The 17,500-nt window shown below is 39.1% G+C and overlaps 1 protein-coding gene across 3 annotated transcripts in view; it reads left to right on the forward strand.

The window, feature by feature from the left end:
- LOC143033452 (neuroligin-2-like) overlaps nucleotides 1–17,500 on the forward strand; it is a 158,321-nt gene that overhangs the window by 119,980 nt on the left and 20,841 nt on the right. For all 3 annotated transcript variants that reach the window (XM_076198914.1, XM_076198916.1, XM_076198915.1), the window contains exons 3-4: nucleotides 5,245–5,474; nucleotides 14,869–15,094. In XM_076198914.1, coding sequence (XP_076055029.1) covers nucleotides 5,245–5,474; nucleotides 14,869–15,094 — 456 coding nt within the window. The remainder of the gene's footprint in view (nucleotides 1–5,244; nucleotides 5,475–14,868; nucleotides 15,095–17,500) is intronic.

Consider the following 17,500-nt stretch of genomic DNA (forward strand, 5'->3'; position numbering starts at 1 on the left):
TATATAGATATATAGATATATAGATAGATTTAGATGTAGGTATAGATATAAATATAGATATAGATATAGATATAGATATAGATATAGATATAGATATAGATATAGATATATAGATATAGATGTAGACATTGACATTGACATAGAGGCGAAGACCTAATTATTGATTCCAGTATATTGTGTTCGCTTCGACTTCCTCACCCTCCTCCTCCTCCGAGCGAGCGGCTGACTTGCGCGGCAAAGTTCGAATCCCGAGGACTTCCGGTTTCCTCGGTCGCCTGCAACTCCTCTCGCTGGCAGAGGGACTCTCGCCGACTTCATGAGGGGAGTTAACGGAGTTGTGTCTGGTTCACTGATTCGAACAGATCCTTTACGGAAGGACTAAGTCTGACTGCGTTTCTGAAGAATGTCGGGGACGTCCAATGATGGACCTGATGCCGACGGTTAAGTAAACCTAGTTTAGTCCGGTGAGTGACGGAATATTCGAAAGCAGTTTTCGTAGAGACGTGAGGTTGCGTGCAAGTGGATTGATATGTTATTTACCCACAAATATGATGTCATATTATTTTGCGAAATACAACTATGTTCGGCCTCACCCATATGAGGTACTCGTGTACGACTTCTTCCAATGCTGCTTTGGGAGTCTTGGTAGAGCTGCGATGTCGAAAATTCGATTCTTGCGATGACCGCGTTTTACACCATTCTCCTGAATTTTTTCCTTCCGTTTCCTGATCGTAGACATGAATATCGTAAAGATAGGATTTTTTTTTTCTGCCAAACAAGACAACTAAAAAGTCGGGAGATGCCCCTGGATAAAACACAAGAAGTGTAACCAACTGCAGATCGCAGGTCGGGTTGTGCGACTCGCCTGTCTCTAACTATACGAACAGAATGAGAGTTACCAGATGCTATGGGAAGTAGCTCTGTGTGTTGTAAGAATACAGCTGTGTAAACACAACATATTCAGCACAAGAGAAGAGAAATTTTGAAAAGTCATATATTTGTTGTGTAGATTTACTTAAGGAAATGTGTAATGACGCTTAGGCAGGCCGAGGAAAAGAAGTGTGTTTTCACTGAATAAACTAGTAAGCAAAGAAAATGTGTGCCTGAGTTAATAAAGATTTAATTTTCTTTACTTTAGTTAACGCTAGATAAAACTTCAGTAATTTCAACTTAAGTTTACATTAGTTTTAAAAACTCACCATTAGGTTCTTTCTTTCCTTCTTTTCACGAAGCTAAAGAAAGGTTTTAGAACTCTCGTCCTCCTGATATTTTCCCTCTACAAACATTTTACTTATTTCTTTATCCATTTATTTATTTATATATGTATTCATTTACTAATTTATTCGTTTTATTTATTCTTTTATTAATTTATTCATTTACTTATTTCATTATCTATTTATTCATTTATCTACTTACCTAATTATCCACTTATTTATTTGTTTATTTAATTGTTTATTAATTTATTTGTTTTTATCTATCTTTTTATTCATCTATCTATTTATTTATTTTTTCTATTTATACCATCGATCTATATTATTTCTTCATTCGATCTATTCATTGCTTTCCCCGTATTTATGTTCTCCATCATCTAAATAATTTGCTGACATTTTTCTATATATATATATATATATATATATATATATATATATATATATATATATACACACATATATATGTATATACATATATGTATATATATATGTATATATATAAATATATACATAGATGTATATATATATATACATATATATACAGGTATATATATGTATATATATACATGTATATATATATACATGTATATACATATATGTTTATATATATATATATATCTATATATATATATATATATATATATATATATATATATTCTTATTAGTGTTTTTATCCTTTCTGTGAATGAGGTTGGACTTGTACATGATCGTAGTGTTGTCATTTTTATTATAGGAGTTGCGTTTGTCAGTTTCCATTCCCTCTGTACATTTTTGGTCACGATAAATTTTCAAAGGAACTTATAAGTAAATGATATTTCGGTTCTTATTTTCCTTCAAAATCCATCGATACCACCCGTCAAAATCTGATGTCTTGTCAACATTGGGCTCATTTTTACATCTTAGTGATTTCAGTTGTCATTTTACACAATTGAGCATTTTTCGTTTTTTTTTTATATAATTCCTATCATGAATATTGTTATCATCCCCTAATCTTAATTACTATTCATATCGGTGCTACTATTGCTGATAGTAGTATTGTTATTTGATACTGAAAGTGCTAAAAGTATTAATGCAGTTGATGATGGTATTATGATTAATACAGTACTATCAGTATTGGTAGTTCTAGCATTATTAGTTTTGTTCATGGCAATTATTTCCATATCAGTTTTGCAGATTCTACTAATAATGGTGTTTTATTTCTTATCATTGTTATCGTTGTTGTTATTGTTATCTATTACATTGAAAATAGAAAAAGTAGTAGTAGTAACAACACTTCCACTGTTACTACTAGTGGTAATAGTAGCAACACTAACACGGGCATTTACAATTGTAGTAGTAGTAATGACAGTAGTAGTAATAGTAATAATGATGATAGTAATATTAATAGTAATAATGATAATGATAGTAATAGTAATAAAAGTAATAGTATTCTTTTCCAGTTGACCTCGTTATGCCCCAAAAGTTAGGCTTGTTTGCTTGTCCATTGTAACACGACATTAGTTGGGGATGTTGCAAAATATTGAAGGTGTGGAAGACTGGGTCGAATGAGGGTACGACAACTTGATAAATTACCTCAACGATCTCATTTCCACGGAAGTAGATGTTGTGCTATCTTAGACTCGATTAAGTAAATGGAAAGGAAATAGGCAAGATCGATCCATTCCTCCCTCCCTTCCTCCCTCCCTTCGTCCTCCACTTGCCCCTTCTTCCCTCCAGCCCTCCTTCCCTCCCACCCTCTTTCCTTGCATTTTTTATTTTTTTTGCCTTCTTTGACACCTTACTTCCCTTTATCCCTTCTTGCCTCGCTCCTCTCTAATCACTTTTACTGAAACATTCACTCTCTCTCATTCTCTCTTTCTCTCATCTCACTCTTATTCTCTCTCTCTCTCTCTCTCTCTCTCTCTCTCTCTCTCTCTCTCTCTCTCTCTCTCTCTCTCTCTCTCTCTCTCTCTCTCTCTCTCTCTCTCTCTCTCTCTCTCTCTCTCTCTCTCTCTCTCTCTCTCTCTCTCTCTCTCTCTCTCTTTCTCTCTTCTCTCTTCTCTTTTCTCCTTTTCTTTTTTCCCCTTTCCCTTTTCCCTTTTTTACCTTTTCAGTCTTCCCATTTCTCTCTTTTCTCTCTTTCCTCCTCCCCTTTCCTGTTCCCCCTTGACTCGTGGATCCGCCACTCCACCTGCTTCAACTTTATCATTTATATTTTACATTTTTATGTTCTGAAATATCCTACTAAGAACTACATTGTATGTTCCAGTCTGATAGCTCTCATACTCCTTTGTGCATGCATTCTTCTCAGTCCAACAAAAGAGCTTTCTACTACACAGATCTTATGATCCCTTTGGGTCGGTCAGCCCTGAATTCTTAGCCGAGGAGATGGTATGAGAACACTAAGAGAAAGGGAAGAGAGAGAGAAAGAAGAGATAGGAGGTACGTGAGAAAGAATATTCTTAGTTCTCCGATGACAGCCACCGTTCCTGTCCTTGGGGGCTGACAGTATCGCTCACAGTAGATATATTTACAGAGGTGGTGAAGGAGAAAATGAAGGAGAAAGTAGTAGCAGAACGGAGGAAAGATAGCATAAATAAAAAATGATCAACATTATATTCTATTAAGCGTAAATTAGCCTGGAATCATAAAATAATGATGTCCTTAGTGTTATCACTAAAATCATTCAAATATTTACTACATAAAAATTATGCGTGGATGTGAGAGGTTTGATATAAAGAAGTGAGGCATGGGGTATAGAGGAGTGTGATGGAAAGAGAGAAAACGGATAATACTAAATAATGTGGAGAGGAAAGGGGTTCATAAAAGGAGCGGCGTGCAGAGGTAAAGGCAGGGCGGAGTATTCGTCAGTCTCCCCCGGGGGTCGCCGCTGTCCTTGGCTGGGAGCCCGTCACTGCCCATCACTCGCCGGAACAAAATACACCAAGAAAATCCACAGGGCAGGAGTGATTAAGATCACTGTATACCCATCGACCCGGGAATGATCTTTCAATTGCATCCCATGGCTTGATTTAGTCAGAAGAAAGTTGATTCAATCTGCCATACGTCTGAGAGAATTAGGAGGAATTTGAGGTGAGGGAATTAAATGATCAGCTAGGTGATGTGGTGATTAGAGACGCTTAGCTGTAGACGAAGCCACTACCTTAGCCCGTGGGGGGCTCGAACACAATTCTACTGTACATTATGTCACTACGAGGTGGGTGGTGCAAGGCCTAACGCGCTGCGACTTCCTATAGACCTAGAAACTAGGAAAAATCTAAATAGTAGGAGAGAGAGAACGGGGATGAGGAATTTTAGTGGAAAGAGGAGGTTAAGAGAAACATTGGTCAAAGGAAAAGAAAGGACACGGTCGAGTAAAGGAGAAGGAATATATCAAGAACTTTTCCTCTCACCTAGCCGTTTTTTTCAACACCCCTGTGAAGAATGAAAGAGACCTAGGATATGTTAAAACTGACACAGTTCCCTGAGCTTAGTTTAGAAGAAACAAAAATGTCCCAAGTCGGTAGTTGGGCCGGCGTTGGTCGTTGCTGTAAAAATCAACGCCATCGTCAATTGATTACTGACCCGAGAGGAGACAAAAGACATCTTTGTTCAGACTGAATAACACACACACACACACACACACACACACACCAACTGTCACTGCCTCTACTTTTATTTTTTATGTTTGTTTATGTTTGAGAAGGTGGGGAGGGGGAGAAGGGAGAGAGCAAGAGATGGAAGAAGAAGGGAGAAAGAGAGGGAGGAGACAAATCGTAAAATGATGCATGCAATGCTGCATCTGCTGCAAACGACAATTTTTTACATAATCTTTCTTTCCTCCAGGTTTTTCATCAACGTATCCTTGACTTAGTGCTCCAATGCTGTTGTTCAATAAAAAAAAATCATGATAACAACGATGATTGTTTACAACAGCTAGGAATTTCTTAAGCGCCAGCCCCATTCGCCATTGACCCTAGGTCATCTTAGGGTCAATTTATTGACCTTGGGTAACGATAATGACCTCACTCTGACCGTCTTCCTTCCTTGACAGGTTCCCGAGTATTACTACGCGTTCGGCCCGACGGTCGACGGCGTTGTGATCGACACTGACTTCGACACGGACCGGCAGGCCTACATCGGCCGCTTGGCCTCCTACGATCTCATGTTCGGCGTCACCCCGGCCGACGCTTTCTTGTCCTTCAACGACGCCGACGTCCGCTTCGGACTCGAGCCCGACAAGAGGAACAAGATCCTGAGGACTTTCATCCGCAACACGTACAAGTAAGCGCATCCAGTGTCCTTCAGCAGTAATAGAAATAAGGCTGTATCTTTGGTTCACTAGGTTCGGAAGATCATGTCTTCATTAGTATAGAGCAGTGGTTCTTAACCTGTGGCGAATTCCCCACTGGTGGGGAATGGCGGAGTTGCCAAGTGGGGAATGACCGGTCGGACAGAAGAACCAGTGTTGTTGTTGTTTTTTTAATCGATGTGTTTTTGTTTCTTTTTGTTTGTTTCTAGTGTCTTCTTGTTGTCACATTTCGTGAATTTGTATATATACAAATTCGATTTTAACCCATGCAGTGTTTAGTAACTAAACACTGCATGGGTTAAAATCGAATTTGTCAAAGACCGATGCTGTTGTGGGAAATGGAGAGTTGGCTCACTAAAAAGTGGGGAATTTGAGAAAAAAGGTTAAGAACCCCTGGTATAGAGAATGAACAAGAATTAAGAAAAAAAGGTCTGGAAATTGAGAATTAGGTAAGACCATATCCGGCGTATCCCATTCTATCCAATCTCTATTTCCATCATTCTTTGCCGTCGAGTGGTCAACGGCTTGAGACGCTGTCGGGTCTCGCCAGTTGAAAGACAAGACGAAAATCCATTGTGAACAAACGAGGTTGTGGTATTTCTGTTACGTCATTTCCCTTCTTGAGAAAATAACGTCATGTTCGATGACGTAATTATTTCCGTGGTAGAATGACGTTATATTCTGCTGCATTTCAAGTTCAGTACCATGCTGTAGTTTCTGATTCCGTTTTTTGTTGCCAAGCGGAGACTAGAAAAACAAGGAACAGGAAAGAACGACAACCGAGGTCCATTCGCGGTGTGACCTCACGGACTTGAGCCTAAATCGGAGCCCTTGGAACAAGAAGTTTTACAGGAATTACCTCAGTATGTCTTAGCTCCGTAAGATTTGGAACCGATGACATTTTTCAGTAGGGATTTTCCTGATTTACAGATAATAGGCTCGGAATAACACATTTTTGCCATGTGCAAAAAAAAAAGAAAAAAAAAAGTAAATGAATAATTGAATAAATAGACAAATAGATAGATAAATAAACGAGTAAATAAATAGATGAATTAATAAATAGATAAATAAGTAAATAGATAAATAAGTAAATAAGTAAATAAATAAATAAATAAATAAATAATGAATGAATGAATGAATGAATGAATGAATGAATGAATAAAATCACTGAGTAATACTAGTTTCGTTTCTTTAAATGTCTTTAGCGTTTCTAAGGTTGTTTTCCTTTCTGGATTTAGAAATGCAGTTGAAAATTGTATAGCATCGATATTTAAAAAGTAATTGAGGTTTTATATACAAAACAAACTATACTTAAATATGATAATACACTATATTTAGCATATTCATATTGTCTGTAAGTAGAAGCTAATATTTTGTCATTGTATTCCCTTTTTAAAATAATGAGGAAATGTAAATGTAAAAGCATGTGATACGGTTATAAGAACCCGCTAGAAATGCGCTGATGAGCGCAATTTCCTAACGTGAGGTCCTTGATCTTTACACACCATTGAATATATATAGTCTTCCATCGTAGTAGTGTCCCATCTTCCTTGGTATCTTTTCTCCATTGCAGCAATGTCCTGATGGAACCTCTCACCTTACTCTTCACTCACTCCTCCCAAGTTTTCACGACAAAAATTCAAATGTAAACGCAAAAAGTGCACCTTTAATGACATTCTACATCCTAAGTTCTCATAACTTTCCAAAAGTTTTGCTACGAGCTGCTTGTAGTTTGAGTCTTTATTACTACTAAGGAGTCCATCAACTATATCTCAAAATGCACACCAAACCTCTCTTTCGATATCATTCATTGCATTCTCAAGTTGCATTGACTTCAACATTTTCCTTACTTGCGGACCCTTGCGGACCCTTGCGGACCCTTAAATTTGGCATCTGATAGTTTTGGAAAGAGTAGACAAATCTCTTGACAATGCTTTTCCACCATGATCTAATGCTTTCACAAACTATTTGACCAAACCAAGCTTTACTGTATATGAAGTGGGGGGTAGCAACACTTTGGCAGGCTCTACAAGAGGCTGTCTAATAACATTGAGTTTTCCTGGGTGCAAGCATCTCGAGGGGGCCACTCCACTTTCTGATAGTGTTTACAAAGGTTTACAAAGGTTTACAAAGGTGGAGCATGCCGACAGGAGACCTTTTGGTCCATATCTAGGTCGGATGCGAAAAAAGAAATCATATCAATAATAAAATAATAGATAAAAACTACAATAATGTAAATAACGAATAAAATACATGAATAAATGCATAGGAATAGTTAAATGATAAATAACTTGCATGTGTAGCCGACTGAATAGAAGCTGCTATGATAGCTATAACATGAGTTGCTAAAGTATCAACGACTTAGAGACAATGCAAATAGATCCAAGAATAGACAAGAGGGAACCTTGTACAGCTTGCAAAGCACTACAAGAAGGTAGGAATGATACCTTGTACAAATTCTTGAGAGCAGAATATGCTTTATTACTTATTATACATTCTGCCCCAGTGCCTACCGCTACAGAAATAGGTAATTGGTCCATATAATACTGAAAGGTGTTCATTATTAGTCCGACTGTCCTATAGGCAAAGAAAACATAAATAATTGTTGTACCCACCCTGTACCCCAAGTAAGAAGGCGAGCATTTTGAAATGACCACAAGCATCCCATTTAAACTCATCATAGTTTATTTTCTCGAGAACCCTTTTTACATTGTCATATTCTTCCTTCATCTGTACCGAGTATGCTATAAGCAGGGATGGATACTGATTCCCATTATGTAGTAAAACAGCTTTGAGGCTTTTTGTAAAAATATCTATGAACAGTCACCATTGTTCAGGGTTGTGACCAATTCTAATATCTGTAAATTAGCCATTTAAATATTCGCAGAAGTAGCCTCACTTATATCAAAGTATACTTCGAATTCCTCATGGCGCTTCTTATATACTGTTGATCTACAGTCCTCTCCCAACAGATTCCATTCACTCAGTCTGGATGCTAAAAACTCACCTCTTGACTGAGTGAGGCCCAAGTCCCTGATGAGCTCATCCAGTTCACGTTGATTTGGAAAGTGTGGGCGGGTACTCAGCCTTGGCTCAAAATTTTCATCCATTTCTTCATTGTCACAACCTTCCACTCTTCTGATGAGACATCCATCATATCCTCTACCTGAAAAAATGCGTTTATGAACTGGAATATAAATATTAATTATATGTTTAATCGCATTACAAGAAAAAATAGCTAGATGTTTGGGAGATTTCAGTACTGATTCTTTTACAAAGAAAAGAGTTCACAATTTTATAATATTCACTTACATTTTTTGGTGGCCGTGGAACCAGTAAGGTATCACCATACGGCACAGGTGCAATAAAGGATGAAATGCTGGGATATGTCAATTATGCAAAAGTAGCAATCATCGTGATGGTTTTTTGGCTCTTACCAAACTCTCGGCACAGCGAATGGCATTACTTTTTCTTGCACCCCTCAGCTATGCAGCTTACTTTGATCGACAGCTTCCATATATCACATGAGGGGAACATGGTTTTTCTTGGTCACCCATACTCATTCCAAAGTACAGTCACATAAAGTTCATTTCACAACTTTATGTGACACATGCTTGAGTCCAACATAGAAACCACACACATAACAGAATGAATCTGGTGAATTCTTGCATCCTCTTGTAGCCATGGTCAAGAACGTCAATATAAACCTGGAAAAAAGGAAAATTATAAGCGACAATAAAGTGTGCATTCCGTACCCCATACATTTTTTTATATTAGTATAATTTTCTATGCTAAAACAGTCGATGGTAGAAGAAAAGCAAGTACATATTTGGAACCAACACAAATTTTTGCATTAGAAACACAAAAAATTAAGCGAAACAAAACTTTTGTGAAATTTTGTTACCCAGTGTAATTAGATAAAGGAATAAGATAATGAATAAATGATTAACTAATTAATTAATTAATAGATAAATTTATATATCAATAAATGAGTGAATAAATAAATTAGATGAGAGAAATTTCCAAAATAAGTAAATTAATGAATAAGTAAATGGATGAACAAAATTTCGTGCTGCACGGATCGTGAACTCGGAATGTTTTGAATGTTTGTTTTGAACTTATTACGTCCGTTATATTGACGCAGCTGAGATGGATCTCCACTGACTCCCTCCTGTGGGACATGCAGCCTCCGTACTTCACCATGGCAGCTTAATCCGGCTTGGTTGTATGTGTGGAGAGAATTTCACGCGAAGTGTTTTATTTGTGATGTTGGAATGGATGTGGACAAAGTCTGAAATCGGTGTAATTAGCAAGATCATATTGATGAATGACAAATGTTTTCACCCTTTATTGAAATGAATAATTAAAAGAATACTGTAGATGAATGAACAGATAAATAAGAAAAAATAAAAGAATAAACAATAAATAAGTAAATTAATAAATAAATTAGTTAATAAATGAATGTATAAACGAATGACTGAATAAATAGATAAATGAATAGATAGATAAATGAATAAAGTAAATAAGTAAATTGATAAATTAAATAAAACAAAATACAATAAAAAGATCACGTGGTCCAACATATTATGCTCTTACCAAAACTCTTTTAATGATTGCAACAATATTTGACATTGCGACTACTTCAGTAAATTCTGTCATGTTGTTATTCACTGCTCCACCTTAACTAAGAATTATCACAAAGGTGAATAAGCACAGCAGCAACTACAAATGAAAATATATCAGTGGTATTCTTAAAAAAAAATATTTCCTTACATGAATCTTATATAAATCCTTGGAAGAGAAAGATTTATGCAAGTATTTTCTAAGAATACTACCGTAAGAATCTGACGGTGGTATTCTTTAATATATATATATATATATATTTTTTTCTTCTTCTTCTTCTTCTTCTTCTTCTTCTTCTTCTTTCAAGAATGCCACCGTTAAAGGAGGGGTCACTCCTGTTGGAGTATCGGTCGTTTTATTTTTGAAGTCATAGATTTTTCCAGTTGTCACACAATACAAAGGGCTGAAACCTCATTCGAACTTAGGTACATCTTTTATAAGTTAATCGAATTTTGTGCCATTTTCCACAACAGAATTTATGTACTGCGCAATCGGAGTATGAATGTACGTTCGCTTTACTCTTAATTTCATTTCACTTCAGTGTACAATTTGCTCATTTCCTTAAGTTATTATTACTTCCTTCCAATAGTTATCAGTGCATCATATCCTGAATTATGTGACGTCTTCGAACATAAGACAGCTCTGTAATTAAAAAAAAAAAAACATAATTATTAAAACCCCAAGCCTCGTGGTCATAAGCTTTGTCTTATCTTTATATTTCATTCTAAGGCGTCTAACTTCCGTAGACTGCAGGCGAATGTACAAATTGCCAAAGCGTCTGTTGAGAATGCAGTGGTTTAGGACAAATTCCGAATATCATCCAATAGACTCTCAGTGATTTAATTTTTTTTTCAGAGATCGGAGTTTTGTTGTTATCTCAACATTGGAAATATAACCAATAGAATTTCTCAAAGCGTCTCTCGGTCTCTGTCATCGAACTCCACTGACTTCTGCATTATGTGATGTCTGTGTGGCGTGCACATACAGTCAACGTCTAAGGTCCATTCGTCACACGTGCTGTCTCTCGGAGATATCAAGCAAATTCGTTCAATATTTGCATTTTACGTGTCTGGTAATCTGTTTTGGTGATAAAGGCAGGCGAGAGGAATTATTGGATGTGTTAAGATCTTCCTATCTTCCTCAACAACGACAGCGATAACAAACACGTTGTCAAACCCTTCAGCAATGTGATATATCTAAAAGTGCATGTATATATATATATATTATATATATATATATATGTGTGTGTGTGTGTGTGTGTGTGTGTGCGTGTGTGTGTGTGTGTGTGTGTGTGTGTGTGTGTGTGTGTGTGTGTGTGTGTGTGTGTGTGTGTGTGTGTGTGTGTGTGTGTGTGTGTGTGTGTGTGTGTTTGTGTGTGTGTGTGTGTTTCTTCTTCTTCAGACGAACCCAAACCAACTTTATTTAGTAACACGTACGAGTGAGGTAGAAAGACGTCAAGCCAGGCACGGCGCTAACCTCCGCGCATGGCACATTTTTTCCTCTCCCAGGACAATCAACCCCCTTTTCTATCGCCGCAGCTCAGAATCTTAGAGTGGATAAAGGGGTGTAGTTGAGGTGAGGAGACCAGGCAGTAGTTAGATCACTAGTAAGGGTTTACACCTGCCACTGGTAAGGCAGCAGCAATGGGGCCCACCTCAAGGAAGTAGCTATAGACATATATATCCGACTACGGCGCTCCGATACAGAAGTTAGTACGGTTAATGAGTGTATGATGCGGAGAAGATTGAAGTACACCTTGGTCTTCATTTCTTTTATTGCAGAATATGCTCCTACCGAGGCATATGAGCCTGAAGAGATATTCTTTGCCAAGTTTGATTCTGTAGTTGACGAGTGTCATCCACAGGACGCATTTGTTGTTTTGGACGACTTTAATAAAGTTAATGGTATTAACAAAGCTTACTATTAAATATGTATTGGCCTCCATGCCTCTAAAACCAGGAAAACTAACAGTTCTCTCCTAAATTTTGCAAAATCCAAATGGATGAGGATTGTTGATTCCTGGTTCCAAGGACGAGAGTCTCTCACCGTTGAGCTTAGTATAGCAATGCTGGAGGAGTGACAAATAAGTGTTATCATCTCCCTTCGATGCCTAGTGTGCACACACGCACGCATATGCTACGAGAATGAACCCGGACGTCCCAGGGCAACTCTCCTGAGATCCTCTATTGTTCCGGATTTTCCTCCCAAAGGAAACTGCCAATTGTATCCGGACCTGAAAAACGACCAGAACCGCCGGCTGTCAAGCCGACGCCTTAACACGTGCGCAGAACGGACCTCACGCCTTCTAGACAAACAATTGAAGCGGTGCTGGTCAAAGGATTTCACGTTCTCGACATACAATAGAATCAGCAAAACTAATCTGGCACCTCTTGTCGCGTCGCCCATCCGACATGTCCAACCTTCCAAATATTCTATATGTGAATACGGCAACAGCCTACTTATACCATGTTTTGGCAACCCTGTATATAATGCACATTAAAATGTTTCTGGCAACCCTTCGATGTCTGAACGGAGCTTGCCTTGTGTTTGTAGAGGAGAAAGCTGTCTGGCACAGTAAATTAAAGACAACTAATGTAGAGTTAAACACACTCTCTACATAAGATAAGTCACATATTTTTTAGTACCCGTTGCAGTATCCCATAGAATTGAAGGATTTACTGAACTTCTGAGTCCTTTAGGAATGATCACAATATTGTGGTCGCAACACTCTTCATCAGGCCCAGGAGAATCCTGGGTTATAATACAACTGGATTTCATCTGGAGAACCTCAGGGATAATGCGTGTGCCCAGGAGTATACGGTAGTAATCTTTTATCGGTTTGAAGTGGTTGGAACCCTTAAAGATCCTGAACAACTATGAGATAACTTCAAACGTAAAACTCTGGAAGCTGTAGAGGGATGCGCTGGAAAGTTCCCAAAGGCGAGGAATGCTGTGGCCTCGCGTAAAACACTAGAGTATAGAGGTGGATCGTGCTGCTAGATTGGCTTGGAACCTGGACTGATACAGGACTCAGAAACGAGTGATTTGATCTCTCGCGAGAATGGACGAGGAATAGGACGTCAGAGGGATCGTTGAGAATTTCGAGGGTCATTTGAATGTAAATAGCTTCACGCCTGCTTATTGAGCCCTGAAGAAACTCTGCTCCAAATATGTGTCCCGGATGAACACGGTCCAAACAGCTGATGGGCAACTAGTCTCAGACGTGGAGGAGTGTAGTTCCTTTAACCGGGTACTTTGAGAACTAGCTCATGTATAACTCTCCAGGCAACCAGTTTCCCATGGCCGGGGTTCAGAGAATGGTTGCCGATCCAGTAATAGATGAAAATCATCCGACCTCTTTGAGAGAAGTCAAAGAGGCTGTAATTTGAAAGGTGGAAGTACAACCGGCATCTGCAACATTAGTGCAGATTTGCTAAAGACGGAAGAGAACCTATGATACATACACTTATGCGATGCTGTTTAATTGTTTAGCAGTCCAGTTGGAAAAAAAAATCTGGTCGTCCCTATCTAGAAGAAGAAAAAGAATCGGCAAGACTGCTCAGTGTTCTGGGAAGGGGGCTCACCCATCTGTTGCTGGCACGGGTTCGTTCACATCTGCTGAAGTTTCAGAGGCCTGAACGGTCTGTTTTCACGTTTGGTAAGTCGACAACTTATCGGGTACTAGCGTTCCATGTGTTTTGTGGAGTTCCGAAGTGACTTTCAGAAGGGGTTTCTTGGAGCCAATGTTCATCTCAAGAAAACGTTTAATTCAGGGCTGGGTACGGTGCTCTGGGATTACCTGCAGATCCGTGGGATTTGTTTGAAGGTTATGGAGATGATATCTAGTTTATGCAGTGCTTTGGAGATGATATCTGGTTTATACGGTGCTTTGGAATATGAAGGAGGCATGTTTGGTTTCTTTCCTGTTAATTCAGGAGTGAGGTAAGGATACGTGCCCATCCCAAAACTCTTCAACACCTGCATGGACTGAGTATTGGACAGAGTTGTCGATCAGTGTTATTCCGGAGCATTCATTAGCAACACTAAGGTCTTTGTCGATGATGTACTTTCTGTGGAGTCGTTGGAGGTCCTGGTTGTAGGACCAAGGTCCGAATGTTGGGAGGCTTACTGTCTATGCATGTGACGTGGATATTAAGGTCTTGAAAAATTCACATAACTTGGTTGTGTAGTTCATAACAGTGGTGGGTAATGTCAGGAAATTCCTCGGAGGATTGGCATTTCCCCTTGAGTTGTCGAAGTCTATGCAGGAGGATACAGTCAAATCTTCAAGTCTCTTGTGCTCCCTGTTTTCCTGTACGGTTGTGATACAGAGACACTGAGTGCTGACTTAAAGAGTTGTCTCGATATCTTTGGCACCAGGTGCCTACGGAGAATCATGGGATATCGCTTAAATGACTATGTATCAATCCAAGAACTATTCTGTGACATTCTAGACCTGTTATTAAATAATTCGTAGCACGGTTTCTTTATGTTTATTCCATTTACTAGATTGCCTCTATAAGAGACAACCTTCGGTGTAAAAGACGAGGGGGATGTCCACAGAACTCATGACAGAGACAAGTCGACCGAGTCTGCGAAGAGTTATTCGGAATGGGAAGGGTAGATGCATAGGAGCTTGTTTGGAAAAACCGAAGGGATTAGCGACAGCGTGTGAGTAAAGTGACATGCTCCATGGCGTACACTCCCAGTTGATGATGATCAATGTGCTCTTCTCCCCCACAGTTATCACCTGACGGAGATTATGGCCACGGTTATCAACGAGTACACAGAATGGGACAAGCCCGTGCGCCACCCGATCTCCACCCGAGACGAGACGCTACAGCTTCTGTCGGACGCTCTCTACGCAGCCCCGGTGACGCAAACGGCGACCTTCCACGCAGCCTCGTCATCCAGGGCCACCTACGCTTACGTCTTCGACCACCAGACGAGGAACGGAGACTATGAGCACGTGAGTGTGTGGTCATGATTTTTTTGGGAAACAAGGTTGTTCAGCTCAGATGTTTAGATTTATCATATCTACATATACAACCCCGTATGGGGTACTAACTGCATCAGCTTTATGTAGTCAATATCTTAGGGACTTCAGTGATTCCCATATGTACCAAAGTCATGCACCATTTCTTTATGATTGGAAACTGATCTCCACTAAAAAAAAAGAATGCTGATTGTATTCAGCCTTTACTATTCCTTTTTTTATTACTATTATCCTCCTTAATCTTTTTCCGTTACACCTCTATGGCTCCACCTCTTTAGTGCGACATTGTACCCAAGGTTAGGTTAGGTTAGGTACGTCGGTGACGAAACACACAAAGAAATACTGTACTTAACATGTACATATATATATACACACACATATATATATATATATATATATATATATATATATATATATATGTATGTATGTATGTATGTATGTATATATGTATCTGTACGTACATATGTAATATACATCATGTTAATGCTAAACATAGGGAAATATTGTTAGAATAAGGAACACAAAATAAAGATACTAGGAGAGGAAGAGTACAAATTTAAGAAGGGAAGGGAGTACGCGAAATAGATGTTGAAATGATGCCAAATTAGGGATTGTATGGAAGAACGAAAAAAAATTAACGTAGTGGCCATGTGACTGAATAACAATAGTTGCCTCACGTTTCAATGACTAGAACCCGCAGCCCCATATCGATTGGCAACGGTCCTTGGACCTCTCATAGAAATATCTGGGAAGAGCAATTGGCCTGTCGTCTTAATTGTATTTGTGTGGGATTCTTTCTATTCCACCGGAGGAAAGTAGAAGGGGAACAGCCACTGCGTGAAGAGGTAGAAGAAACTAACTGGGAGAAATCTCTAACCCGGTCCAGAGACCGAGCGTCAGCCTCTGAGGGCCGCACCTCCAGATAAGGGGATTGGCAGGTTTCAAAAAAAGCAAAAGGGAAGAAGATTCTCCCTGTCGTCTACCTTGAGAAGGCAGAAAAGGTGAGAAAGAAGTTAAAGGATAGTTGTTGTTGGTGTTGTTGACTTACCCACGGGGCAGAGATAACAAGCCCTGGCCCACAGATTCATGGTCAGACCTTTATATATGTTAAGCTTGGAGGTGCTCGAAACGAGGCTTGCCTCAAGCTTTATCTCTCTCTCACTTTCGACCGCATTTCCTCCACCTGTTCTCATACGGAATGCTAACAACAACCAGTGATTGTTTCCCTCTTCGATAGCACAGAAAATAAATGGCCTACACTCATACAAAATCCAGCGAATCTTGCCAGAGATCTGTGGGAGAGATCAACGACCGTTGACAGCTGCGGCGTTGCGGGTTTCCACATCTCACGTTCACTTTGACCTAACTCGCAGTACTCTGTTCTTAGTTTTGATAATTAGAGAAATTTATTCAATTGGGCCCTAATCACCCATCTCGCTAATCCCATTCCTATTCCTATTCTGTTTCTATTCACATGTATCTCTTGTCTCGCAGTTCATTCTCACTGCCACATTCTTTGGCACTTTCCCTGCCTATTTGATAAAAAAAAATCCTTCCCTTGGCAATCCATAACCATAATAGACATAATCATGATACCCATAATCAGGAGAAGACACGGGTCTTGGAATTTCATGTATAGTTTCTAATCCTATTATTGGCATTTGTTTGTGTAGTGGTACATCTACCTTCTCTTCCTTTCGCATTCATAAACTTCCTAAATTAATAAAACTCCACACTTCAAAGTAACTCTTTCCCGAACGGGGGTATCCACAGTAATGTTACTTCTACATACTAAACGCATCCAATTTCTGACACAATGATGGCAGTCTGTAATTACATCTACGAGTACTATTGATAATAATGATTGTTGCCTTGAGTTGAGGCTCGGCCCCTGAAACGAGCTAGATACCTCTCAACACTAAATACATTCCTTTCACTTTGCCACACATTGAGAACAGACAACCAACGACTACTCCATTTCCTACTGCTTTCGACCGGTGACACAAAAACACCCCCACCATTTATACAACACAGACTAAAGTTCAAAGGTTTTCTCCTAGAGAAGAGACAGAGAGAGAGAGAGAGAGAGAGAGAGAGAGAGAGAGAGAGAGAGAGAGAGAGAGAGAGAGAGAGAGAGAGAGAGAGAGAGAGAGAGAGAGAGAGAGAGAGAGAGAGGAAAAGATAGAGAATCTATTAATATGAGATAAAAGAAAGGAGGGAGAGAGAGAGAGAGAGAGAGAGAGAGAGAGAGAGAGAGAGAGAGAGAGAGAGAGAGAGAGAGAGAGAGAGAGAGAGAGAGAGAGAGAGAGAGAGAGAGAGAGAGAGAGAGAGAGAGAGAGAGAGAGAGAGAGAGAGAGAGAGAGAGAGAGAGAGAGAGAG

Source organism: Oratosquilla oratoria, chromosome 15 (genome assembly GCF_046742065.1).
Source record: "Oratosquilla oratoria isolate Oo_2021 chromosome 15, ASM4674206v1, whole genome shotgun sequence".
Taxonomy (NCBI): Eukaryota; Metazoa; Arthropoda; class Malacostraca; order Stomatopoda; family Squillidae; genus Oratosquilla; species Oratosquilla oratoria.